This window comes from Grampus griseus (assembly GCF_964374135.1).
Source record: "Grampus griseus genome assembly, chromosome: 4".
Lineage (NCBI taxonomy): Eukaryota > Metazoa > Chordata > Mammalia > Artiodactyla > Delphinidae > Grampus > Grampus griseus.
Genome location: NC_138997.1, coordinates 83,296,828 through 83,323,125, shown reverse-complemented (window position 1 = coordinate 83,323,125; position 26,298 = coordinate 83,296,828). Strand labels below are relative to the sequence as shown.

At 36.5% G+C, this 26,298-nt stretch overlaps 1 protein-coding gene across 1 annotated transcript in view; it reads right to left on the bottom strand.

Annotated features, from left to right (window-relative positions):
* The window catches only part of ARAP2 (ArfGAP with RhoGAP domain, ankyrin repeat and PH domain 2), a gene marked incomplete at both ends in the record, with an annotated part of 182,354 nt that overhangs the window by 115,029 nt on the left and 41,027 nt on the right, over window positions 1-26,298 (bottom strand). The window contains 2 exons of the mRNA XM_082653125.1: window positions 9,199-9,377; window positions 22,340-22,460. Of these exons, the coding sequence (XP_082509251.1) occupies window positions 9,199-9,377; window positions 22,340-22,460 (300 nt within the window). The remainder of the gene's footprint in view (window positions 1-9,198; window positions 9,378-22,339; window positions 22,461-26,298) is intronic.

Here is a 26,298-nt window from a genome sequence, read left to right as displayed (position 1 = left end):
CTGGTTGATAAAATAAGTGGAATAAAACAACATTATAACAAATTTCCCCCATTCGTAGAGGGTTTCCATTCACAAACTGCAGAAAAGTTTCACTTCATATTTTTAAAAATGTACAAGTTTTTAGTTAGAATGAAGAAATGACCCATTTGTAACTTGAGTATGATTTTTTCTGATGAAAGAACAATGGTTAATTTTGTTGGGAGAAACAAGCCAGAAATTGAGCCAGGAATATAAAAGATGCAGAGACATGCTAGGTGTTGTGAAATACTTGGAAGGTGATATACTTCCACTTTGTATCATAAGCCCACCTAACAAAAAACAGTACTATATGGAGGAGGAGAATCAAACTTTTCCAACCTGTCCCATTTTAATAAGTTTTAGCATATTGGTATCGAGTTAAACTTATAATTATCAAATTAAAGAAAACAGATTCTCAGTTATCTATACCAATGCTCCTGCTGGATAATGTAACTATTGGAGAAACTCCCAGGGCATGTGATTAGAAATTCAAACTCTCTTTTATAAATCAGAAAATAAAGTAGGGGTAGCCAGGTAAGATATTTTAGAAACAGCTTTCTGATGGCTCAGCTTGATATGGGGGTACCTCTAGAATAAAACAGTCAGGCTGCATCTTCTTCAAACAATTCTCTGTGATGCAGCTTTTGACCAGACCTGGCTATCAGACTACTCCCGCTTATTATTCTCTGATGGGGGCCTGGCCTGCAGGTACCGCGTGTTACTCAGGGCGGAGATACAGACTCAGACCATCAGACTAGCAGATGGTAAGACTGACAACCTTGGATGGAAACTGATGAGCCTTATCAAGGCTCCAGCCTGAAGAGATGGTACCTCACTTCGACAAGCAAGTCGTGATGTATCTACATATAAAGCTGCGACTTCTGTTAAAAATAAAACAAGTGAGGGTTGGCTCAAGGCCCCAGATTTCTCCCAAGCAAGGCAAAGATGATTTTGTAGCCTGGAAAGAAACTGTAACCCATTTATCAGCTGCTTGCCATGGCCATATGGTTCTGAGTAATTAGAGTATCCCCTGAACTCACCGGCACAAATGGACTGTAAAATGTACAGCAGAGTAACAAAATAAATGTCAGTGCTCTTGAAAGCTATTAAATAGGAAACAACTGCATTTCTTACTAAAAATATTTGTGGTGACATTAAGCCATCTTTTCACACAGTCTTTAGAACATGTTTAGAACATATCTCGCTCCTAGATGCTCATCAAAATTACCTGTGTTGATCTCTTCCTCCCACCCTGAGCTTCCTGATCCCATGAATCAGAGGGCTTGCCTAAGGATTTTCAGTTAAAAAAAAAAAAGCAAAACAAAACTACCACCATATGATTCTCATACCTAGCCAATACTGAGAAACACTGAATTAGACGGCAGAACCAGCTGTAGAATCTAGACAGTATGAGTCTACAGCACTTAAATATCAGGATACAAACATTTCTCTCTGCCTTCTGCAGAGCAAAAAAAAAGCATGCAGTCAGATTATACAAAAACCATTTGAAATTATTAAGGCTAGTGGTTAAAAATAGGCTGGTCAGAACACAGTGACACACTGGATTGTCAAGAACCTATTTGTCCTGTATTCCAACCCTTCTGCTAATGTCCAAAGCTTTAAAAGCATTGGTCTTCATTAAGCATATACACTCCATAACTGATTTAATATCTGTTAGTGTAGTGCTCTGAAGCTTACAAACAGCTATGAACTCTTATTTGATTTTCTTAACAATTCTGCGAAGAAGGCAGAGCAGATACATACTCCCAGTTAACTAATTGTTATTACTATTGTTATTTTATACCTCTTGAATTTGAAGGCAACCGAACATATTACCTATTAAAAAGTTAATTACAAGAAAATGCATGCTTAAGAATAACTAGCAGGCATGTATAAATTTTGTAAAATGGCATGGAATGTGAGTGTTAAACTTTCAAGAAAATTAAATTACCCATTAACTACAATCTGATTGTGAGTACTATTCTCATTTTGAAAAATAAGCACGAGTCGGGAACATGCCAAACTTCAACCTTTAAAACCCTATAAACGGCATTGAAAAAAAACAATAGCGTAGAAATTCAATAGGTAGAAATATATTGTTACAGAAAACGTAAAGCTAAAAACAGATTCTGGAGTAAACTGTATTTTACAGTTAATTTGCTGTCATACTATGTAGGATCTCAAAGAGCATGAATGGCCACACTTGGCAGAGCAGGTCTGATGTTGCAAAGGTGATGATGATGATGTGGGCACCAAGAGTCAGAACTGGGGGAGAATCTTTGCTGATCCATTTACTGGCTGTATGACTACTGGCAAGGTCCTTAATTCACCTAGACCTCCATTTCCTCATTTATGAAAAGATAGGACTATCTACCTTATATAGCATTGCTATAAAAACTGAATAAAGAAATACACGTTGGGAGTCTGATACATCCAGACAGTCCCCTGATTTGAGGGTTCTAAATACAGAATTTGTCTTCAATGAGAATATATCCATTTTATTTACAGTGACTGAAAGTATTCACACCAATGATTCCATATTCAACATTCAGATTAGAATTAATGGCAAATATTTACCACGACACTGAAATGGGTTATTTGTACAAATGCGTAGCGACAGAACCTGGCTCAAACTACCTTTTAAAACTACAAAGTGAAAGAGCAAAACAACCGTTTGATTCCTAAACAGCAAAATTAAAGAAGGGTTTGTTAACCCCAAATTCGCTGAAATCTCAAACTTATTTTTGGAAACACCAGATGCCAGGTTTCCAGGCCAGGAATGTAAGAACTCGGTGCTTAGACATTTGTGGAAAACAGATGTGGCATTGTATGACATTGGCACCAGATTTCCAGGGAAACACCAGATGCAGAGTTTGGCCAGATACAGAACCAGAGAAACAGCAGGCCACCACCTCCATCCTGCTGCACCACACAAGCCAGAGCCCTATGAGGTCTATTTAAATTCTGTTAGAGTTTCATTCCCATGCCAGACACGAGGGAACGTTATGTTGGGGGAATGAGTCTCTTGCTATACCCCGACTTGAGAATGTTTAATCAAGTGAATGTAGTTAAAACCTCAATGCCACAATTATCATTAAATGGATAACACAAACCCACCAAGCAAGACATCTGGTTGTAATGAATTCCCTAATATTAACATGATATTCAAAAACTCATCAGGAAAAGATGGGAGACTGGCTTTCAGGACAACATAACAAATGGAAACCAAAGTCAGTTATCTTAAATTCACCTCATATCTATTAGCAGAAATTCCGTTCAAGTAGCAGTACCATATATATAACACTACATATATATACCTGAGGGTATGTTCATATTTCATTACCTATCTAAAATTTTAAAAATACTGGCTTATATACTACACCCACATCATTTCAAGATAAATAAATGTATAAAATAATTATTTTTCAGAATACACAAAGTCTATTAGCTTTGAACTGGAAAAAAACACAATTTATCTCTATAAACAAAATTTCTATGTAACAAAACTTAACTGAAAAGGCTTCCCTGGTGGTGCAGTGGTTAAGAATCTGCCTGCCAATGTAAGGGACATGGGTTCGAGCCCTGGCCTGGGAAGATCCCACATGCCGCGGAGCAAGTAAGCCCGTGCGCCACAACTACTGAGCCTGAGCTCTAGAGCCAGCAAGCCACAACTACTGAGCCCACACGCCACAACTACTGAAGCCTGCGCACCTAGAACCCGTGCTCTGCAACAAGAGAAGCCACCGCAATGAGAAGCCCGCACACAGCAACGAAGACCCAACACAGCCAAAAATAAATAAATAAGTAAATAAAAATTAACTGAAAAGTGAAAAATAAGCAACAGCTTAGAAAAACAGTTGCAGAAAACATGACACGAAGATAAATATCTATATTATATGAAGAGCTTAAAGAAATTGTCAGGAGTGACAATATAATTCCAGTAAATAAATAGGAAAAAATGAAAAGAGAATACATAAAGAAGAAAATAATATTAAAAGAAAAATTTTTTTCAAATATAAACTTTCTAGTCATGAAGACAGCTGTAAATGACTATTAATTCAACCATTTCATTCTACAAATGTTTACTGAGTGTCAGCTACTTGCCCGGAACTCCTAAGGGCACAACAGTGAATGAATAAAGTAAACTGTCACAGCCTTAATTTGGGAATATAAAAATAATAACACTTTTAAAGTTAAAATGAAACTGGTACCTATTCTCTGTTAGGTACCTATTCAGGTACCTAACAGCATTTTAAATATAAACAATTCTTTAGAAAAGGGTCATAGGAATTCTTGTCCAGAAAGCAAATCTAAAAGAAAGAAAAGGCTACCAACAGAAGGCTCTCAGAAATCTCATTTATTTATCACGATGTGTTACCCCCATCAGAAGGTAAGATCCTAAAGAGCAGGGACCTTGTGGGTTACCAGTGAGCCCCTAGTGCTTGGAGCAGCACCCAGCAATGAAGAGGTACCCAATAAACTTTTGTAAAACAGATGAATAAATAAACACAGTGAACTGTAATCAAACTCTATTACACAACTCATTTTATACAAAGTTGAAGTAACAATGTGGAAAAACTATCATAATTATAATATATTGCAGGCATATAAACATAAGCAGAAACAAGGAATAGAAGAAACTATGCAAAAATTAAACACATGGGGGGTGGGCTGAGAGATGGTGTAAGCATTTAAAGGGATAACATTTAATTTATATAATAGCACCACAGTGTTTTTCAACTGAGTAATTAGGTAAAGAATTTTAGTATCTATTTTTACTTTGCCATCTTCCTCTCTAACAAATGTTTCTACATATCACTTCATAGTTCTTTTCTGCCTCTTATAGCCCATCTGGAAAAACAAAAAAACAAAAAAAAAACCCCTAACATTCCCTAAGGCATTTCTCCTACTCAGAAGCCACTTCAAGTTAGTTTCAACAATCTGCTAATAAATGAAAGGGAAAGAAAGAGAGTTAAAAAAAGTAAATCTTTGAACTGAGCAACTGAGAAAGTGAAAAGTCCATGTTAATTGCATAGAGTTTAGACCTGGCAGTGTACCGTTGAGAACGTGCAGATTGGCATCTTCCTTTCTGTTATCATGCCACTTTTCTTAAAAAAGAAGGAATTTCAAAAATAAGACCATAATTATGATAGTCTATTCTAATAGCTATTTTAACTTAGAAAATATAAGTTCTTCATTCAGTAGAAGGGATAGATCCAGAAAAAAATGAAACTAGTACTGCAAATATATCTGTACGGATGCTTGACATGGAATATTAAGGACACCTATTGGAAGTAAAGGAAAAGCACTAGAAAAGATAAACGATAATCCACAAAGTTAGAGTAAATTTCCAGACATACACACAGAGTTAAAGGAACTTATGGGAAATAACATTTTCAAATTGTTTTTCAAATACTTTCCTGTATGCTGATTTTGCAAATGGAGTTTTAATTTTTCCAATAGATCACACTCTGGTAACAAAAGTTTGTATGCAGAAAAAGGAATTAAGCAGTTATCATATAATTTATAAGCTGAAAAATTTAAATTTTATATAAAAATTGAGATTGTAGGAAAAAACCCCAAAACAGTAGCTATAGTTTAGAACCATACACAAGTTATTAGTAGTAGTTTTTCAAAACTATTTAAAAACTTATTACCACTAAAAAATGATTTTCTTAAATTTCCACTTAAACATTTGCACATTTCAAAGTGTTTGATCAGGAAAAAGACACACTTCCAAGTGAAAGTTAACCTCCAAAAGAGGTATAGCAACCCCAAGATTAGGGATGATGAACTAAAAGCAGCACTCAGTGCTGTCACAGGAGATCTTTACACATTTTCCATCTCCAGAAATATCTCGTTTCTTTGGCTGGATGCTTATCATTTTTCAAGAAGAAAAACCCGTAAAGCAGTGATTTACTGTGTGTGGTTTTTGCATCAGCAGTCACTGAGTCAACTGGGATGCTTTATAGGAATACAGATTCAAACCCCTGTCCCCAGAAATAAGTCAATGGGTCTGGAATGAGCCCAGATATCTGGAATTTTAACATGCAACTTAAATAATGGCCTTAGAGATAGTAATCCAACTCTCTTCTTCACATGATGCCATTCAAACTGGAAGAGATTAGCTTAATTATCTGAGCCAATCAGTAGCAGAGCAAGAATGAAAACCCAGAACGGCTATAGCCCAGTCCAATCTTCTTGCTCTAAATAAGCTTCCAATCTTCCATTTTAATAACTCTCCAACACATTCTGTAGCAGCTACCCTTCCACCTCTATCCACTGTTTGTTTACTTCCTCTGGAGAAAGTTCCAAAGTAAACTAGTAAAACTACGTATAAATAGAGGCAAGAAAAATGAAAATAGTTCATATGTGAGGGGGATGTAGGTCAGTTTTATTTTTTATTTTATTTATACTGTAAGTTATGTGGGTGATAAAAATCACTATTTTAATTTTTTTAAAACTAAGCTTTGATTCTTGGACTTAAATTAGATGTAATACAAATTAAGATACAGAGATTCAAATCTAACATCTTTTACATTTTTACGATTAGTTTTTTTTCTATCATTTAAAAAAAACATAAGATTACTTCAGTGTTGTGTGTATAAAGCTTTTAGAAGGGACATCTAACTATTTTACTATCTTTTAGTGCTTTTCCTAAAACACTAGATTAAAGCCCTCTGCATTCAGAAGGACTCCTTATTTAGCCTGTCACCCAAGTTCTTTCCACAGTCTGCTCAACCACGTAAGAAAACCCACGAGCAACTTTCCTCTGGAGAGAAAGACATATACCAGGATGTAAAAATAGATGAAACTGGAATGGTATGTCAGGGCCTAAACATGAAGGGCCTTCCTTAATTTATCCATCTGGTCTTGAGCCAACTAATTAATTCTGTAAGACTTGACTCAAGACCAAGTGCCTTAAGACCTGGCTCTATATAATACGATGCAATTTTTTTTTAAGACCGCATATACAAACAATCGTGTGCACTTTTTAAAGGCGCACATATGGGCATGTTAAAGCATTGAAAACAGACTCGAAATATACATTCATCAAAAATAGGTTTACTTCTCAAAAGATGAGGAGGGGTCCAACATAAATGCTTTAATTTTTAAGGAGATAATATTGATTAGTTGTATATGGAAGTGTTTCTAATTCCCAGACTTCACTAGATGCCCTTTTTGCCCTTCTCTGTAACTTCTGCACAAGTCTAATAAAGTACTGAGCTCACCATCCACCATAAATGCTGACTTGTCTGACTTTTCCTCCTGGAAGGTAAGACGTGTTCTCCTCAGTAAACACATCATTTTTAGAGTGTCTGACATGGTATACAATGTTTACTGAATGCACACTCTGAACCTCCTAGGCAACTAAGTTATTCAAGGAAAGAATTCTTAGTCTATTTCTAAAAGGTCACAAGCCAGAAATTTTCTTTTCAACATACACTTTAAAAAGACACTTTGATACAGTGGCTAAGAAGCTAGGCTTAGAGTTATAAAGTTCTTGTTTTAAATTAAACTCTGCATGATGAACTGTAATCCTTAAACAAGTTACTTAATTGTCATTCTCCTCATCTATAAAACATGGATAAGAATATCTTCCTCCTACCTTTGTGGGGAAGATTAAAAGGGAATGTTTATAAATTAATTAGCACAGTACCTGGTACCCAACATATGGTGGTCATTATTATGCTCTTCAAGCTCAATTATTATTAAAGCAAGAGTTTCTTATAATTTTTTGCTAACCAGAAAGTATTAACAAAACTTTAAAAATATATACTTTTAGAGGATAACATAAACCCAGATAATCTAGCTAACGTCAATAATGAAACTAGTAATTGGAAGTCCACCAGGTCTGTGCAAGTAAAAAATGAATACCTCAATTAATTTGGCAGAGTAACTTCCATTCTGATACATGCAAATTTTGCATTTTTAACCTTATTCCAATTTTTTTTTAAGTTTTAAGCATCTTCACAGACTGAAAATGTTCATATTCAATTCATACACATTATTAAGCTGTACATCACCACCCTTCTTGAGGAACATGCTAACTCTCCATGTTATTAATATGCCAACAGTGCTCAATGATGCCTTCCACAGTTAATTGGCTAAGAAATCTTATCCTTAAAAATGTAATTAATAAATCCACACTGAAGTTCAGAGGATGCCTTGGATAAAGATCTACAGTTAATTTTTTTGAAACTACTGTTTGTTTTGAGTTGCTATCTCTATCTTCTGTTATGAAAAATGTCAGCATTTATATTTCACTTTATCGTAACCCATGATAATTTATCACAAAATAAGTTCATGTTAGATTGGATATCCAAAACACACTGCTTAATTCCACAAATAATGACTAAGTATCTAATACATTCTAGGCTGAAAGATTAAAAATTCATTCCTAAAAAGGGGTAAGAAAATAATTTTCTTATACATATTAAAAACCAGGTATGTTAGAGAAAAAGAAGTCTACAGAATCAAATGAAATTAACAGAATTTGTTAAAACTAACATCAGTTTCCTCAAAACATTTAAATTCTCTACTGAGTCCTTTGATGTTAACAAATTTAATATCCCAACAATCTATCTTATTTATATATGTGATGTGTGTGTGTATGCATGCGTGTGAATGTGTGTATATCAATCACTTGTCTCTTATCAATTATCTCCTCGGCAAGCAACGTATCTACTCCAAAAAAACCGACAAAAACAAAACCAAAAAAAACACCCAAATCCTGTAAACTGAAGAAAATATGTTACCTGTGCCTACTCTATAATTTTCTGTCACAAAACAAAAGAAATAACAACAGGCGCAGAACGAGGTCTATTCAACAACGGCTGTAATGGTTAATTGGTTCTTAATTATTCTCTCATGTAGTTTTGTAATGTTACTTCAGCTAAGAATACTTTTCAAAAATTAATTTTCATGATTCTATTTCCTCAGTTCCTTCAAAGGGTGATGTCCAGTCTCAAATTTGATGTAGATTACCTTCCTGATTCTGGTGGAACTGAGAAAATTCAACAGAGCAACTCTTTGTTATATGTAGTGGAGTACAGAAGGCAAAAGCAAAACTCTATCAGTAAAACATGAATAAGTCTAACAAAGCACTGTTGTTAATGTAGCTTTGTCACGTTTGTAATGTAAGGAACCACAATTTGCAATCACTGTAACATAGCTCACCTGTTCATTTTTGCAAAGCCACACACTGTTTCCACTTAACACAGTAAAAATTTTAGCTTTATAGCCTCTCAGTTCAAGATATCCACATTTCTCAGGTGCAACAGCTCCTTGAGACTGTGAGGAAAGGGCCTGTAACTTCAGTGCATTTAACAGGATGCTGATCCAGTCATTTCTCTCCTCTGAAAATAGACAGGAGAAAATACATATGTTTAGTAAGTTATAAACACATACAAATGTGGAAAGAGATTGACTTTCTCTGGAACAGATCATTTACAGATTCTTTCCCAGAACCACAATCTAAATGCTACTGTTGGCAGGACAAATGGCCCAATTTTGTTAGGGAAAATAAATAACACTTATTAGTCATTCCTTGGTATCCACAGGAGATTGGTCCCAGGACCCACAGCGGGTACCAAACTCTGTAGATGCTGAAGCCCCTTACAGTCAGTCAGCCCTCTGCATCCTCAGGTTCATCAATGAGGGTTCCACCAACCAGGGATCAAAAATGTCCTCAGATGTGGAAATCAAGGATATGGAGGCCCGACTGTACTCAGATGTCCTGTAACCAATATCACTGGCTTCAACTGGCAGCTAAATAGAAATGCAAGATCCTAGACCCCCCTCCAGACTTGATGAATCAGAATCTTCAATTTAAGAAGACCTCCAGATGATGTGTATCCATGTTAATGTCTAAGTAGCATTCTGTTAGATTATTCATGAGATTGGATTGTCTCTTTTAATATAAGAAAGTAATATGGCTACTGAACAGGTAACAGATTGTACCCAGCAATGCAGTTACTAAAATATCCAGAAAAGCTTACTTTCTAACAGGCACTTGGAATCTACTCAAGAGTGTGCTTGCCTTGATATTCACTCACCCATTCCATTCACTAACAATAGCATCTTCATCTGTTGAATTAAAACTTAGTTCTCTCACTCTTTCCACAAAGTGATCTTCAACTATGTACAACACATTGTGTTACAGGCATAGGAATTCAATCCAGTCCCCAAAGAGCAATCAAAGCTATAAGTCAAGTTTGATATGAACACATAATGGAACACAGAATACTACAAATGTCATGCAAGAGGTATCAAATAATGTATGAGTCAATTCAATGGAGGTAAGTGATTTGCTGAAGGTCATATAGCACGTGAGTATTAAAATTAGGAGAATCAAATGTTTTAATTCTCAGACAATTGTCCTCGGCACTATGAGAAAAAAAAAAAAAAAAAGGATATTTGTGCGAGCTCTTGAGGATGTGGAGCAATTTAAAAGACAAAACTGGAGTTTTGGGAGGAGGATGAGCAAAACAGAATTCTAAGCACAAGACCAAAGGCGGAAACAACAAACATCTGCTCAGGGACTAATTTATGAATGAGCATATTTATAATTCTGAACTCACAAAGAAATAATGGGAAATAGGGCTGGAGATCCTACAGTGCCTAGGAGAGGAATTTGGTCTTTATTATGGAGGCAAAAGAAAACCATTTCAAAATTCTTGGCAAGAAAAGGACATGATTAAGATGACAGACCAAACTGGAAGCTTGGAGGTCAGGAATAAGGCAATAGAGTCTTAAAGTATACAATGAAAAGGGAAACATATGGAGAGTCAAGATATTAAGGAAAGTAAAAAATAGCTGTGGTTTTGAATATGTTTGACACGTGTTCACCAAAAAATGAATTAATTACTCAGAATAAAAGGTAGCTGGGTATCATGAGTCAACCAAAGAAGGTAGAAGGTTGTATTAACAGAACCACCTGAGGTTTTTAGCTCCCCGGCATGAGCATCCAGGCAGACTGATAGCAATATGTGAATGAAGGTAATCTATACAAGGGAAGACTCATGACAGTGGATGAATGTTTAATGTAAAAGGAGAAGAAATGGTATACACCTGAGGTATAACTGATTCTAGGAGGCTAGAAAATGGGCCAGCAAAAAACAAATGGAAAAGTGATTATTAAGGTAAAAAGGAAAAAAACAAAACAGGCTAAATTCCAGGTAGGAAACTTTTTTGAGAAGGAAAGAGTAAGTAGGAACCAAGCTTGGGAAATTGCCTAGTATCTCAGATCCTTCTAAGACAGGTCTGGTTAGAGGTGATGTCATTGTGGATTGAAATAAGTCTCCATATTAGACTTGCTTACATTCCAGCATGGATCCAGAGTTATTTTACAATACAAGTCTTAATTTTTAAAGTATCTTCATTCTTTCTCACCTTCAAAACTACTAAAACCAGCTAGTTGTGTCTTTAATGACCAAGGCCAAAGTATTTATTAAAAACTCATTCAACAATATTTTATTGCAGGTATTACGTAATCCTCAATAACAGTGTTTGTTCCTATATACCAAGTTTCCCCAGCATTATTATAAAGTAAAAGACATGAAAATATTCAGGTAACTAAGCCTATGTCAATACACAGTAGCTACTCTACATTTTACATCTACACAGACTGCACTGTAATAATTTATTACATTTTCAGTAACAGCAAAAGACCTTCCACTCTACTTGGTGATTACTTGTGATCATTAAGTCCACACAAGATATTCCTGCCAAGTAAATGGTATATAATGTTTTCTGTTTGTTTATGTTAATCCATATAAATCACTGACTTTGAAATGTAGGTCATAATTTAATGAACGGGGCCAAAGTGATTGTGGTTTCTTTGTCAGGAAATAATTTGAAACTGGCTATTGCATTAACTGTTGGACTTAAGTATATTATGGCTGTATCTCAACAAATGGTGCCCTTATAGCCTAGAAGAATTCTCTAGCTCCTGAGGGCCTCATTTACTAATAGGAAGTACACAGTCATGAAGAAGAACAGAATTGAATAGTAACATTCAGTTTATATTTAATTACCCATAACAATGGAGATAAACAGTGATACAGACAATTCAAACACAATGAAAGAGATTACAAGTGTCATTGGTATTTGGCTTTGCAAAGTGTGCATACTTGAACATGGGGAACATGCTCTGACAAGTCACAATATTCCAAAACAAATAATGATTTCCCCTTGGGCAAAGGCAAAGCTGGATACTAAGCTGGCTTTTGCCTGCTCTTCACACCAAGATACTTTTATTCTTTCCAATAACAAGTGTTTATTGAGCATCTATTTTGATCTTAGCACTGTGCTAAGCACTACTCCCTCTGAGAATATACTCTGATGTTGATATATCTTTGTTCAGAGTAGAGTATTCCAGGTTGGAAAAAGAAAAAAAGGAGTTAGCAATCCCCTCAAACCTCAAATTATTTCTTAAGGTTTTCAGGAATGCCAACTCAGAGTGTACAAATCAAAAAAAAAAGAGGTTAAAAAAATGAACAGGAGAGACTTAACATCCTCTGGACTACTGGTTTAGCACTAGGCATATTCATTAGTAAAAAAGGACTGATTATATGAGGGGTTACTACACAAGTGCCATGTAAAACATTAATAAAAGAATCTAACAAAGTTTGGATGTACTCTTAACTTTTGATATAATATAATCTAACTAAAGATTCCTCAGTGTAACCCATGATCAATATTAGAGAAGGAATTATTACACACCAGTGTTGTTCTTGAAATTGATGATTCATTCATACAAATGTCTACTGAGTGCCTACTATGCTCTAAGCCCTATCCTGAATACCAGCCTTACTCTCCAGAAACTTACACTCTTGTGAAAGGAGGAAGGCAATAAAATGTAGACATATATTACATGGTGACAAGTGCAATGGGATAAAATAAAGCACAGGATGAGGGGTACAGAAAGTGCTATTTTATATAGGGTAATAGAAAAAGGCTCAGAAAGAAGGTGGTGGCTAAGCAAAAGCCTAAAGGAAGTGGAAGTGATGGAGCAAGTTAGGAGGAGGACTGGAGGAAGAGCCTTCCAGGATACAGAAAGCAGAAAGTGCCAAGGCCAAGGCAACAGCAGATTTGGCATGCTCGCGGGACAAGAGACCCCTGTAGCTGCAAGGCAGTGAATGAGGTAGAGCACAGAAGGAAACAAGGACAGAGAGACCAGGGTCAGATCATGCATGGACTCTGGAAATCACAGTACTTTACTCTCAGTGAGCTGGAAACATGACACAGCATCTGAAATAAACTGACAGGACCTGACTTTCTTGTTGAAGGATCACTCTGACAACCACACTGAAAATATGCCTGCAGTCGATCAAGGGAGGTTGTGACAATCATCAAGATAGAAATGGTGGCTTGTAGGAGAGTGACGGTGGTGGAGGTGCTGACAATTGGTCAGAACCCCGACATATTTCCAAAATCAAACTGGTAAGATTTGCTGATGGCCTGGATGGGACCGAGGTAGGAAAAGATTTGATGATGATGCCAAAGTTTGTGGCCTATTAAATTATGATAGGCAATCAAAGTACACAACAGAGAACATTCAACTCCCCTGGCTCTTCTTCCAGAGAGCAAATGTTCCATGCCTTGCTCCTTTTTTTAAAAAAATAAGTTTATTTATTTTATTTATTTATCTTCGGCTGCGTTGGGTCTTCCTTGCTGTGCGCAGGCTTTCTCTAGTTGGGGCGAGCGGGAGCTACTCTTCTGTTTTGTAGATAGGTTCACTTGTGCCATACTTTAAATTCCACATATAAGTGATATATGGTATTTGTCTTTCTCTTTCTGACTTACTTCACTTAGTATGATAATCTCTAGTTGCATTCATGTTGCTGCAAATGGCATTATTTTGTTCTTTTTTATGGCTGAGTAGTATTCCATTGTATATCTGTACCACATCTTTTTATGCATTCATTGGTTGATAGACATTTAGGTTGTTTCCATGTTTTGGCCATTGTGAATAGTGCTGCTATGAACATTGGGGTGCATGTATCTTTTTGAGTTATAGTTTTGTCCAGGTATATGTCCAGGAGTGGGATTGTTGGATCATGTGGTAATTCTATTTTTACTTTTCTGAGGAATCTCCATACTGTTTTACATACTGTCTACACCAACTTACATTCCCACCAACAGTGTAGAAGGGTGCCCTTTTCTCCACACCCTCTCCAGCATTTGTTATCTATAGACTTTTTAATGATGGCCATTCTGACCAATGTGAGGTGTACCTCATTATAGTTTTGACTTGCATTTCTCTAATAATTAGTGACGTTGAACATCTTTTCATGTGCCTACTGGCCATCTGTATGTCTTCTTTGGAAAAATGTCTATTAAGGTCTTCTGCCCATTTTTTGAACAGGTTGTTTGTTTTTTGTTGTTGAGTTGTATCGGCTGTTTGTGTATTTTGGAGATTAAGCCTTTGTTGGTTGCATCATTTGCAAATATTTTCTCCCGTTCTGTAGGGGTTGTTTTTGGTTTGGTTTGGTTTGTTTCTTTGTTTGTTTTATGGTTTCCTTTGCCATGCTTGCAGGTTTGATTAGGTGCCATTTGCTTATTTTTGTTTTTATTTCTATTGCCTTGGGAGACTGACCTAAGAAAACATTGGTACAATTTATGTCAGAGAATGTTTTGCTTATGTTCTCTTCTAGGAGTTTTATGGTGTCATGCCTTATGTTTAAGTCTTTAAGCCATTTTGAGTTTATTTTTGGACCACTCAGAATTTGTAAGCCTTCTAACTATGAGAACTGCCCACTGAAAATGTGATATCACCTGTTTTTTAAAGTAACACAACACCTGTGTGACTACAGGTGCCAAGGGCATACAGACTAACTGAAGGATCATTAGCTGTTACAACCCTCTGAGCAATTCCAGCAATTCTGCTTGAGGACAAAAGGAATCAGATTAAATTTTCTAGTTGAGGAAGAGAATTTTAAAGATGTTATTATTTCAATAAAATTAACTTTCAAGTAAGAAAATGACAATATTTTCACAAGGAAATCCAGGGGAATTGAAGCCTTAGAAAATTTGTGGGGAAAAGATGCCAAATTGTAATCTTCTCTTAGAAACACCAGTGGGCAATGCAGCATTTTTGAAATCTTGACACTGATTTCAAGGGAGACAAAGGGAGCTGTGTATTTAGGTCACTCAGATACTTTTCACCAAAAATGAAGAATTCATCTCTGTTACGATGTCAAACTACTGCCCCCTTCTGCTCTAAACTTTGATTTTGCTTCTTGATTAGATTGAAGCAAAGTTTAATTAGGCTTAAAGTTCATTAAGTCAAGTTTTTCATAAGCCACTATGGTTGATTTCTCAGTGTCCACCAAATGAAAAATAATCAACCATTTGTATACATAGAAGGAGGAATAAAAAAAAAACCTTAATACATACAGTATCTTGTTGAAGGTTCCATACCAAATATATAGACACATGTGCCATTTACATATATACACATATACACATACATACACCACACACACCCTTATACACTTATCTTTAAAAATGTGAGTTGTTACTATGTAAAAATGACTTTCAATGAAAACAGCATATTCATTAATTCTATGTTGACAGTCTCAGTTTTCACTGAAGCAGTATTTTCATGGTTTCAAAAATTAAACACCTAATACTTATTTAACAAACAATAATTCATACTAAGGTTCATAAAGTTTTTTGTTTAATAGATCTTTATTGGAGTATAATTGCTTCATAATACTGTGTTAGTTTCTGTTGTACACCAAAGTGAATCAGCCATATGCATACATATGTCCCCGTATCTCCTCCCACTTGAGCCTCCCTCTTATCCTCCCTATCCCACCCCTCTAGGTCACCGCAAAGCACTGACCCGACCTCCCTGCGCTATGCTTCTGCTTCCCACCAGCCAACTATTTTACATTCAGTAGTGTATATATGTTGATGCTACTCTCACTTCGCCCCAGCTTCGCCCTCCCACCCCATGTCATCAAGTCCATTCTCTATGTCTACCTCTTTATTCCTTCCCTGCAACTAGGTTCATCAGTACCATTTTTTTTCATAGATTCCATATATATGTGTTAGCATATGGTATTTGTTGTTCTCTTTCTGACTTACTTCACTCTGTATGACAGACTCTAGGTACTTCCACCTCACTACAAATAACTCAATTTCATTTCTTTTTATGGCTGAGTAATATTCCATTGTATATATGTGCCACATCTTCCTTATCCATTCATCTGTCAGTGGACATTTAGGTTGCTTCCACATCCTGGCTATTGTAAATAGTGCTGCAATGAACACTGTGGTATGTGTCTCTTTTTGAATTATGGTTTTCTCAGGGCATATGCCTAGTAGTGGGATTACTGGGTCATATGGTAGTTCTATTTTTAGTTTTTTAAGGAAACTCCATACTGTTTTCCATGGTGGTTGCATCAATTTACATTTCCACCAACAGTGCAGGGGGGTTTCCTTTCCAACACATCCTTTCTAGTATTTATTGTTTCTAGATTTTCTGATGATGGCCATTCTCACCAGCATGAGGTGATACCTCATTGTAGTTTTGATTTGCATTTCTCTAATAATTAGTGATGTTGAGCATCTTTTCATGTGCCTCTTGGCCATCTGTATGTCTTCCTTGGTGAAATGTCTTTAGGTCTTCTGCCCATTTTTTAACTGGATTGTTTGTTCTTTTGCTATTGAGCTCCATGAGCTATCTGTATATTTTGGAGATTAATCCTTTGTCTGTTGATTCGTTTGCAAATAGTTTCTCGAATTCTGAGGGTTGCCTTTTTGTCTTGTTTATGGTTTCTTTGCTGTGCAAAAGCTTTTAAGTTTAATTAGGTCCCATTTGTTTATTTTTGTTTTTATTTCCATTTCTCTAGGAGGTGGGTAAAAAAAGATCTTGCTGTGGTTTATGTCAAAGAGTGTTTTTCCTATGTTTTCCTCTAAGACTTTTATAGTGTCTGGTCTTATATTTAGGTCTTTAATACACTTGGAGTTTATTTTTGTGTATGGTGTTAGGTAGTGTTCTAATTTCATTCTTTTACATGTAGCTGTCCAGTTTTCCCAGCACCACTTATTGAAGAGGCTGTCTTTTCTCCACTGTATGTTCTATCCTCCTTTGTTGTAAATTTGGTGACAATATGTGCGTGGATTTATCTCTGGGCAGTCTATCCTGTATCATTGATCTATATTTCTGTTTTTGTGCCAGTACCATACTGTCTGGATTACTGTAGCTTTGAGGTGCAGTTTGAAGTTGGGGAGCCTGATTCCTCCAACTCCATTTTTCTTTTTCAGGATTGCTTTGGTTATTCGGGGTCTTTTGTGTTTCCATATGAATTGCAAAATTTTTTGTTCTAATTCTGTGAAGAATGCCATTGGTAGTTTGACAGGGATTGTATTGAATCTGTAGATCGCTTTGGGTAGTATAGTCATTTTCACAATATTGATTCTTCCAATCCAAGAACATGGTATATTTCTTCATCTGTTTATGTCATCTTTGATTTCTTTCATCAGTATTTTATAATTTTCTGAGTACAAGACTTTTGTCTCCTTAGGGAGGTTTATTCCTAGGTATTTTTTTCTTTTTGTTGCAGTGGTAAACAGGAGTGTGTCCTTGATTTCTCTTTCTGATTTTTCATTGTTGGTGTAGAGGAATGACAGAGATTTCTGTGCATTAATTTTATATCCTGCAACCTTACCAAATTCATTGATTAGTTAGAGTAGTTTTCTGGTGGCATCTTTAGGATTTTCTATGTATAGTATCATGTCATCTGCAAACAGTGACAGTTTTCTTTTCCAATTTCTATTCCTTTTATTTCTTTTTCTTCTCTGATTGTCGTGGCTAGGACTTCCAAAACTATGTTGAATAAGAGTGGCGAGAGTGGACATCCTTGTCCTTTTCCTGATCTTAGTGGAAATGTTTTCAGTTTTTCACCACTGTGTATGTTGCTTGCTATGGGTTTGTCATATATGGTCTTTATTATGTGGAGGTAGGTTCCCTCTATGCCCATTTTCTGGAGAGTTTTCATCCATCATAAATGGGTATTGAATTTTGTCAGAAGCTTTTTCTGCATCTATTGGGATGATCATATGATATTTATCCCTTAATTTGTTAATGTGGTGTATCACAATGTTTGATTTGCGTATATTGAAGAATGCTTGCATCCCTGGGATAAATCCCACTTGATCATGGTGTATGATCCTTTTAATGTACTGTTGGATTCTGTTTGCTAGTATTTTGTTCAGGATTTTTGCATCTATGTTCATCAGTGATATTGGTCTATAATTTTCTTTTTTTGTGAGACCTTTTTCTGGTTTTGTATCAGGGTGATGGTGGTTCGTAGAATGAATTTGGGATTGTTTCTCCCTCTGCAATTTTTTGGAAGAGTTTGAGAAGAACTGGTGTTAGCTGTTCTCTAAATGTTTAATACAATTCGCCTGTGAAGCCCTCTGGTCCTGGACTTTTGTTTGTTGGAAGATTTTTAATTACGGTTTCACTTTCATTGTGATAGGTCTGTTTATATTTTCTAATTCTTTCTGGTTCAGTCTTGGAAAATTGTACCTTTCTAAGAATTTGTCCGTTTCTTCACGGTTGTCCATTTTATTGGAATGTAGTTGTTTGCAGTATTCTCTTATAATCCTTTGTATTTCTGCGGTGTCAGTTGTGATTTCTCCTTTTTCATTTCTAATTTTATTGATTTGTGTCCTCTCCTATTTTTTCTTGATGAGTCTGTGCAAGGGTTTATTAATTTCATTTATCTTCTCAAAGAACCAGCTTTTAGTTTTATTGATCTTTGCTCTTGTTTTCTTCATTTCTATTTCATTTATTTCTGCTCTGATCTTCATGATTTCTTTCCTTCTACTGACTTTGGGTTTTCTTTGTTCTTTTTTCTCTAGCTGTTTTAAGGGTTATATTGTTTATTTGAGATTTTTCTTCTTTCTTCAGGTGAGATTGAATTGCTATAAACTTCCCTCTTAGAACTGCTTTTGCTGCATACCATAGGTTTTGGGTTGTTGTATTTTCATTGTCATTTGTTCCTATGTTCTTTTGTGTTTGTTTTTTTGCGGTATGTGGGCCTCTCACTGTTGTGACCTCTCCCGCTGCGGAGCACAGGCTCTGGATGCACAGGCTCAGCGGCCATGGCTCACAGGCCCAGCCGCTCCGCGGCATGTGGGATCTTCCCGGACCGGGGCACGAACCCATGTCCCCTGCATCGGCAGGCAGACTCTCAACCACTGCGCCACCAGGGAAGCCCCCTATATATTTTTTAACTTCTTCTTTGATTTCTTCAGTGATCTCTTCGTTGTTTAGTAGTGCACTGTTTAGCCTCCACGTATTTATGTTTTTTAGTATTTTTCCTGTAATTGATCTCCAGTCTCATAGCGTGGTCAGAAAAGATGCTTGATACGATTTCAATTTTCTTAAATTTTCCAAGGCTTTATTTGTGACACAAGATGTGATCTATCCTGGAGACTGTTCCATGTGCACTTGAGAAGAAAGTGTATTCTGCTGCTTTTGGGTGGAATGTTCTATAAATATCAATTAAATCTATGTGGTGTATTGTATCATTTAAAGCTTGTGTTTCCTTATTTATTTTCTGTTTGGATGATCTGTCCATTGGTATAAGTGGCATGTTAAAGTCCCTACTATTATTGTGTTACTGTCGATTTCTCCTTTCATGGTTGTTAGCATTTGCCTTATGTATTGAGGTGCTCCTATGTTGGGTGCACAAACATTTATAATTGTTATATCTTCTTCTTGGATTGATCCTTTGATCATTATGTAGTGTCCTTCCTTATCCCTTCTAACAGTCTTTATTTTAAAGTCTATTTTATAGGACACGAGTATTGCTACTCCAGCTTTCTTTTGATTTCCATTTGCATGGAATATCTTTTCCCATCCCTTCACTTTTAGTGTGTATGTGTCCCTAGGTCTGAAGTGGGTCTCCCCGGGATCGAGTGGGCCAGGCGATCGCCCTTGGCTCTTCTCTCGCTCCTCCCGGAGGGCCCCTCCTGCCTGCCTCTCCTGCTCTCATCGGCCTCAGGGGTGCAGATCCTGTCTGGCCTCCACTTCTCCTCCCCTCTCACTCACCCCACATCCTACCAGTTCACTTGGCTGTTCCTCTCATCTCCTTGGGCATCAGGGTCCCCCACTAGCGGCTGGCAGGCGCCCTAGTTGTGGGGAGATGCTAACTCCATGTCTTCCCACACCGCTATCTTGATTCCACCCCCTCCATATACTAAGTTTACATCATAAAGATGAACTATATACCGGGGAGGGACTTACTGGTCCATTGTAAACATGTAAATTTTAAACATGTGTGGGTTGATACATTTTCTTTAAATAAAATGTGTCTGTTTAATTTGTAACCGCCACAAGTAAATATGGCTAAACAGATTTTCACACAAGTAGAAGCTTTATTATGTCTAGCCTAAAATGCAGACTCTGTGGCATATGTGAATTTCCCTATGAGAAGCCAACGGGAAGAGGATAAGCACCTCAAAAAACAGGCAATCAGCTTGGGCAGTGGAGACCAGAGCATAAGGACTGACCATTCTGATAGCCAGTCGAGAGGAGCAATGCCATGTGTTTTAAGAAAATACAGAAAAAGAGAAACTGTGATTTCAAAAAAGAGTCTCATATGGAGTATCACAACTGTGGATAATTTTCTGAATTTCAGGCATTTGAGTCATAATACATATGTCAGTATCAAATACTCTAGGACAGGGGCTGGCAAACTTTTCTATAAAGGGTCAGAGAGCAAATATCCCAGGCTTTCCTGGCCATACAGTCTGCAGCAACTACTCAGCACTGCCACTAAGGCACAGAAGCAGCCATAAGGCAACATAAATGAATGAGAGTGGCTGGGGTCTAATAAGATTGTACTTACGAAAACAAGCAGCGGGCCAGATTCAGGTTACAGGCCAGTTTACCAACCCCAGCTCTAGGCTACAGTTCTTGACATTTGTTTTTAAATAGCAAGTCAAGTGAGAAACACTGCTGACGTTACACCTGGGCAGTATATACATAGGTACGTTTCACATTATGAGACTTACACTTACTGTAGGCAGTGCACTTTGATATTCCTTATTCTGCTGTATTTTATACTTGTTTGGTTTTTGTTTTGTGGGACTTTGGGGGAACCATCAGAAACCACTACGCTGATCTCACAAATTGACAGTGAGTGACTCACAGTTTGAAAAAATTTGCTGCAGTGTGAGCAGCAGTTGGGACTTATCCATTTACTGATTATCCCAAGTAATAATGGAAACTTTTCAGTGACATACAGTATTTATTGAGTGCTTTCCATGTGCCATGCATTGGCATGTGTTCTAGGAATCCAGCAATTAAAAAAAAAATTGCCCCATAATTTCTAATATTGTTGTAGTTTATAAAAGGTAAATACTTACATGTGTAAAATAGGATAATAACTGTACTACCTACAAACCTCATGAGACTATTGGGAAAATGAAGCGTTTAGCAAATATCACATATTCAGTAATTTTTCCATACCACTATTATTCAAATAATTAAGTACCAAGAAGTACTTTTTAAAATCAAGTTATCATCTCTACTAAAATAAAAGATGCTTTAAGTGAAAATTCTAATTCTTTAGTTAATGAAGATGGCCTTATTTACATTATTTAAAAGTAGTACTGATATACCGAGAGTCAATCGAAGTTACAACAGAGAATTTTAATTTGCCTGTCTCTCCCTTCCCCATCTCCCCCACCCCAGAAAAAAGAGTCAGAGAAGATTTAAAGGTTTAGACTCCATCCACAAACCATGTGCCATCTTTAGATCAATTTTCACCATCAAGTGACCCACAGCAGATGATACAGGTGAAAAAAACTCAAGAAATATAAAAGATACTCCAAAATCTATCTTAAAATGATTGCCATGCCTGTTTGATCGTAAAAATAGGCCATACATAAACTTCATAAAACCAATGTTTTAATTGTTAGAAAAATTATTTTTCCACATTGAATAACTATTTTGCATTATCAACAACTAAAAGTGAGCTCCATAAGAGCAGAGATTTTTATCTACTTTTCTTCACTGCTATATACCCCAAATTTAGAAGAGGCCTTGGCACTTAGTAGATTCGCACTAAATATTTGTTGCATGAAAGAACAGTGAACAAACAACAATGACTTGTCAATGTGTTTATGTTTTAATATAATGGCATTCAAAAAATTAATATAAAATGTAAATAATTTAAAAGTAACATATTTAAAGATTGTCTGACATTTCTAGCTTAACTGGTTTATTAAATCTTATGATTGGTCAGAAATTAATGTCTCTCTTTTTATAGGGATAAAGAAAGAATCTTACCTTCTTTTTCTACTCTAAAAACAAAAGTTCTTTGTGTTGTAACAACTTCAAATTTGTTGTCTCCTTGAACTCGTACCGTAGATATAGCAGAAAGGGGAATTATTCCCTTTGAATACTTCTCCTGTATTAGTTAGAGAAAAAGATCCATAAAGAAGAAACATTAAAATAAAATTTCCTTTATCAAAAATAGAATGGCAAGATATTTACAAGTGCTTCTCTTTCATAATTTCAATCTAAAATTTAAAAATCACATATAAATAGCATATATCCTTATATACACTTAAGTCCCCAGAAAGGAAAATATTAAGTGCCCCTTCCAAGTGAGATGTCTTTTCACTTTTCTCTTCATCTGCAATTAAGAGACAATGACTCATATACAAACAACATAGCCGACCAGCAATACATAGTTACAAAAACAGCGGTATGTTCTTTGAAACAATCTGGTCAAAATGATTTTATGGTGTTTGCAGGCATCTGCTGGCCATCACAGGTACTGTAACTACACCAATTCAAAACTACTGCTACATATTGTGAACAAGAATATTATCTAAGAAACCAGACTGTTGGATTGTATCAATTAATCCATATTACTCAATGCTCTGGTAATGAAGATCTTCATCTCCACTGCATCACTTTTTATTCTCCAATGACTGAAGAGTGAAAAAACATGGATTCGGCTCTTTGCAATTGGCCTATACCTATTACAATTTTGCTCAAGAAAGTCATTCTTAAGACTCTTGATAATTTTCTCTGTCTGCATTTTCCTGGACCCTCCTAAAACAATTGGCATAATCATCGCCCCCATAATTTCAACTATTTACTAAGAGTGTAACATTTACTGGGCCCTGTGTTGGAAAGAAAATTCCAACAGTATTCATATATTCAAGTGGCCTCAAAATGAAAAACCAACTAACCAAATGAGAAAAAAGTTTAAAAAGAGTACAAGACATGGGAAGCAAGAGTACGAAGATGAGAATTCTCAATTCTGCTTACAAAAGGTCAGAGGTATTTTCACAGAAATAGTGACATTTGAACCTGACTTTAAGAAACCTTAAGTTAACCAAATAGATAAGTGAGGGGGCAGGGGGTATCCTGGCCAGAAAGACTGAATAACAGAGGTGTAAAGTAGAGAAGTAAGAGGAGCTGCAGTGTCGAGTCAAAAGAGATGAGGCTGAAAACATAAATCAAGGCCACATCACGAAAGGTCTTAGTGTCAAAAGAGTTTAGACACAACTTCATGGGGTTTCTTCTACAATTCCTTTCCATCATCCATGGAACCATCACTCTTGACCCGGGTCCCAAGTATCTGAAACAACTGGTTAGGAGAAGAATGCACTAAACCACTCCATGCATATCACAAGGGTCAAGTTCACATTCCTCCCAGCGGCAAACTCCAGCCATACAATAGCAGATGGGTAAAAGACAGTTACTGCGAGCAACATGGCAGTCCACTGGGAAGTTTCTCCTCTGCCAGTTGAAGAGATACACTACACTCTCATGGTATTCCCTCTTAGTTATTTGACAGTTTCTTCTACTCTAACTCCCATTCCTGCCTTTACGTATCCCTCAAAATCCTATCCATTCTTTAATGCCATCTTCAATAACAACACCATGAAGGCTTTCCTTTATCCTCTCAAGCAGCCAAAATCAAGTAAGATACTTGAACTGTGACTTAGGAAGATGAGGGGGCAACTTCCTGGAAAAAGGGGAGGGAGGTCAAGGAATAAGTACTAACAAAATAACTTTTTCTCCTCCTTATTTTCCATGTTTTTGGTTTTATCTTCTGTCCCTAAGGAAAAAAAAAATACCTTCTTACTATTTCAACTACCAAATTTATGTGGAGAATTCTAAAATCTGTCCCTTCCTTCCTTCCTTGTCCATTTCCGTCAACTCCACTCCCGTATTTTGAATCATCAATGGGACATATAACTGTCGCATAAGCACCTCAAACTTTTAAACTGAATTACCTCCTGGAAACATACCCTTCCTCTATATCTGTCCATAAAAATATCATTCTTCTGGTCAGTCTTCAATAGAGTAGCCTTTGACTTGTACTTCTCTTTTGTACTCACATAACCTGGGACTCTTCTGACATCTACATGGTCAACTTGCTCCCTACCAGTTCCTGATTCTTTCTAGTCACATTAGCTTTACTGAAGTTCCATGAATACACTGTGGTTCTGCTCAGTCCAGTGACTCTACATACTCTGTTCTGCAAGGAACCATTTTTCATACCCATTTTCACATACTTACTGCCTCTACCTCTTTCCTATTTCAGCATGAATATATGCTCTGAAGAAAGCCCTCTGACCAATCTCTTCTCTCAGGCCCCTCATCCTCATCCAGCCAGATAACCCTAATTTAACAGTAACCTGTACTTTCCTCTATAGCAATTACTAATTCTAATTTAAATGATAATTCTTTATATTTACTGTGGGATCATCTGATCAGTACAGTCTTTCCAAACTGACTGTGCATCTTACATCTATTTTCTCCATTACCTTTCACATAATCAGTATTGCTTATTTTCTGAATGAATGAATCCTATGTCCAATCAATCACAATTATGCAAACTCCGACAGCTCATTTTTAGTATTTTTCGAAATTCATTTTTTTAAACACCTCCACTGGCCTATAGAGCCTACACCCTGATAAATTAATGCCTGATTTACTGCACACTCTCCTGATTTGCCTCCCTACTTTCAGCTTGTTTTCCCTCTCACTTTTCCTGCATATTATTGTTCAAATGTCATAGTTGGAGAGAATAAAGGAAACATTCATGGAGGAGGAGAACAGGATGGGTCTTAAAGTTTGCACAGGATTTTCATGGATGGTAATGGCTAATGAGAGTCAGAGGGAAGAGCAAAACCATGGAGGTGAAAATACAGGAAAAGACACACAAGTTCTCCACAGTTGTACCAAGACACTGTTGATAAAGGTCACTGCAAAGAAACACGTGACATGATTGGCTTAACAAAGAAAACCCAATAAATGCAAGTGGGTTATAATGGCAATATTAGACCAGGAAGTGCTCTAGGAATTGACAGGAGGGAGAGAATGTCTCCCCATTGTCAGGCAACCTGAGAGATTCAAAGGGGCACAGCACCTTTGGGGACAGTGATACAGTCCCTCTGGCTGTAAGTTTGCAGTGGCTGAGTCCAGACGGTGAAAAATCCAGAATATCCAGAAACATTTATTTACACTTTATCCCCCAGGTGATCCGCTGTCAAACTGTAGTTTGCCTAAGAATTAGAGGAGCTTACAAAAATACATCTCTAGTGAGATAATTAACTATATGTTGAATAAAACGTTACCATTAACCCATTTTTCAGTAGAGAAAAAAATGAAGCAGCATGGTAGAGAAAGACACAGGAATTTTAAAAAGGAGATTTTCCTTCTTCTAGATCTCTTCAAAGAAATAAAAAAAAAATTCCTTAAAAACATAACAACTCACCAACATGCCTACAATAATGATGTTGTTTAACGTTAGTACTTATGGAAGAGTAATAGAAAAATAAATTCCCCAGAAGTGATAAAAATGTACTTAAGAAGCGAAATACTATGCTACTTTAACCTCAGGAAGTTGTAGTTTCTCTAATGGCTCACCTATAAGCTTTTCTGAGATTCTAAGATAAATCTCAAAATTTTTAACACTGTAGAGTTGATTTTACATTTCCATTCTAACACACAATAAAGACAAAACAGGAAAAGAAAAAAAAACTAAACTAAATGACACTAGGCTCAAAATGACTGCATTTTTCAGCGTGTGAAATTTTCCTTAAGGGAAGCATTCTAAAGCATCCCTTGAGCCTATAATAAACAGATATCTAGGTCAAGTTGGCCATTTATCTACCACTTTCAGGCAATGAAATGACCACAGGGCAATTCTGCCCCCAGCTGAGTGAGAACAGGGGTGAGTGAGATCTCTTGGCAGGTGACCAGATATCAAGGCTGTTGGG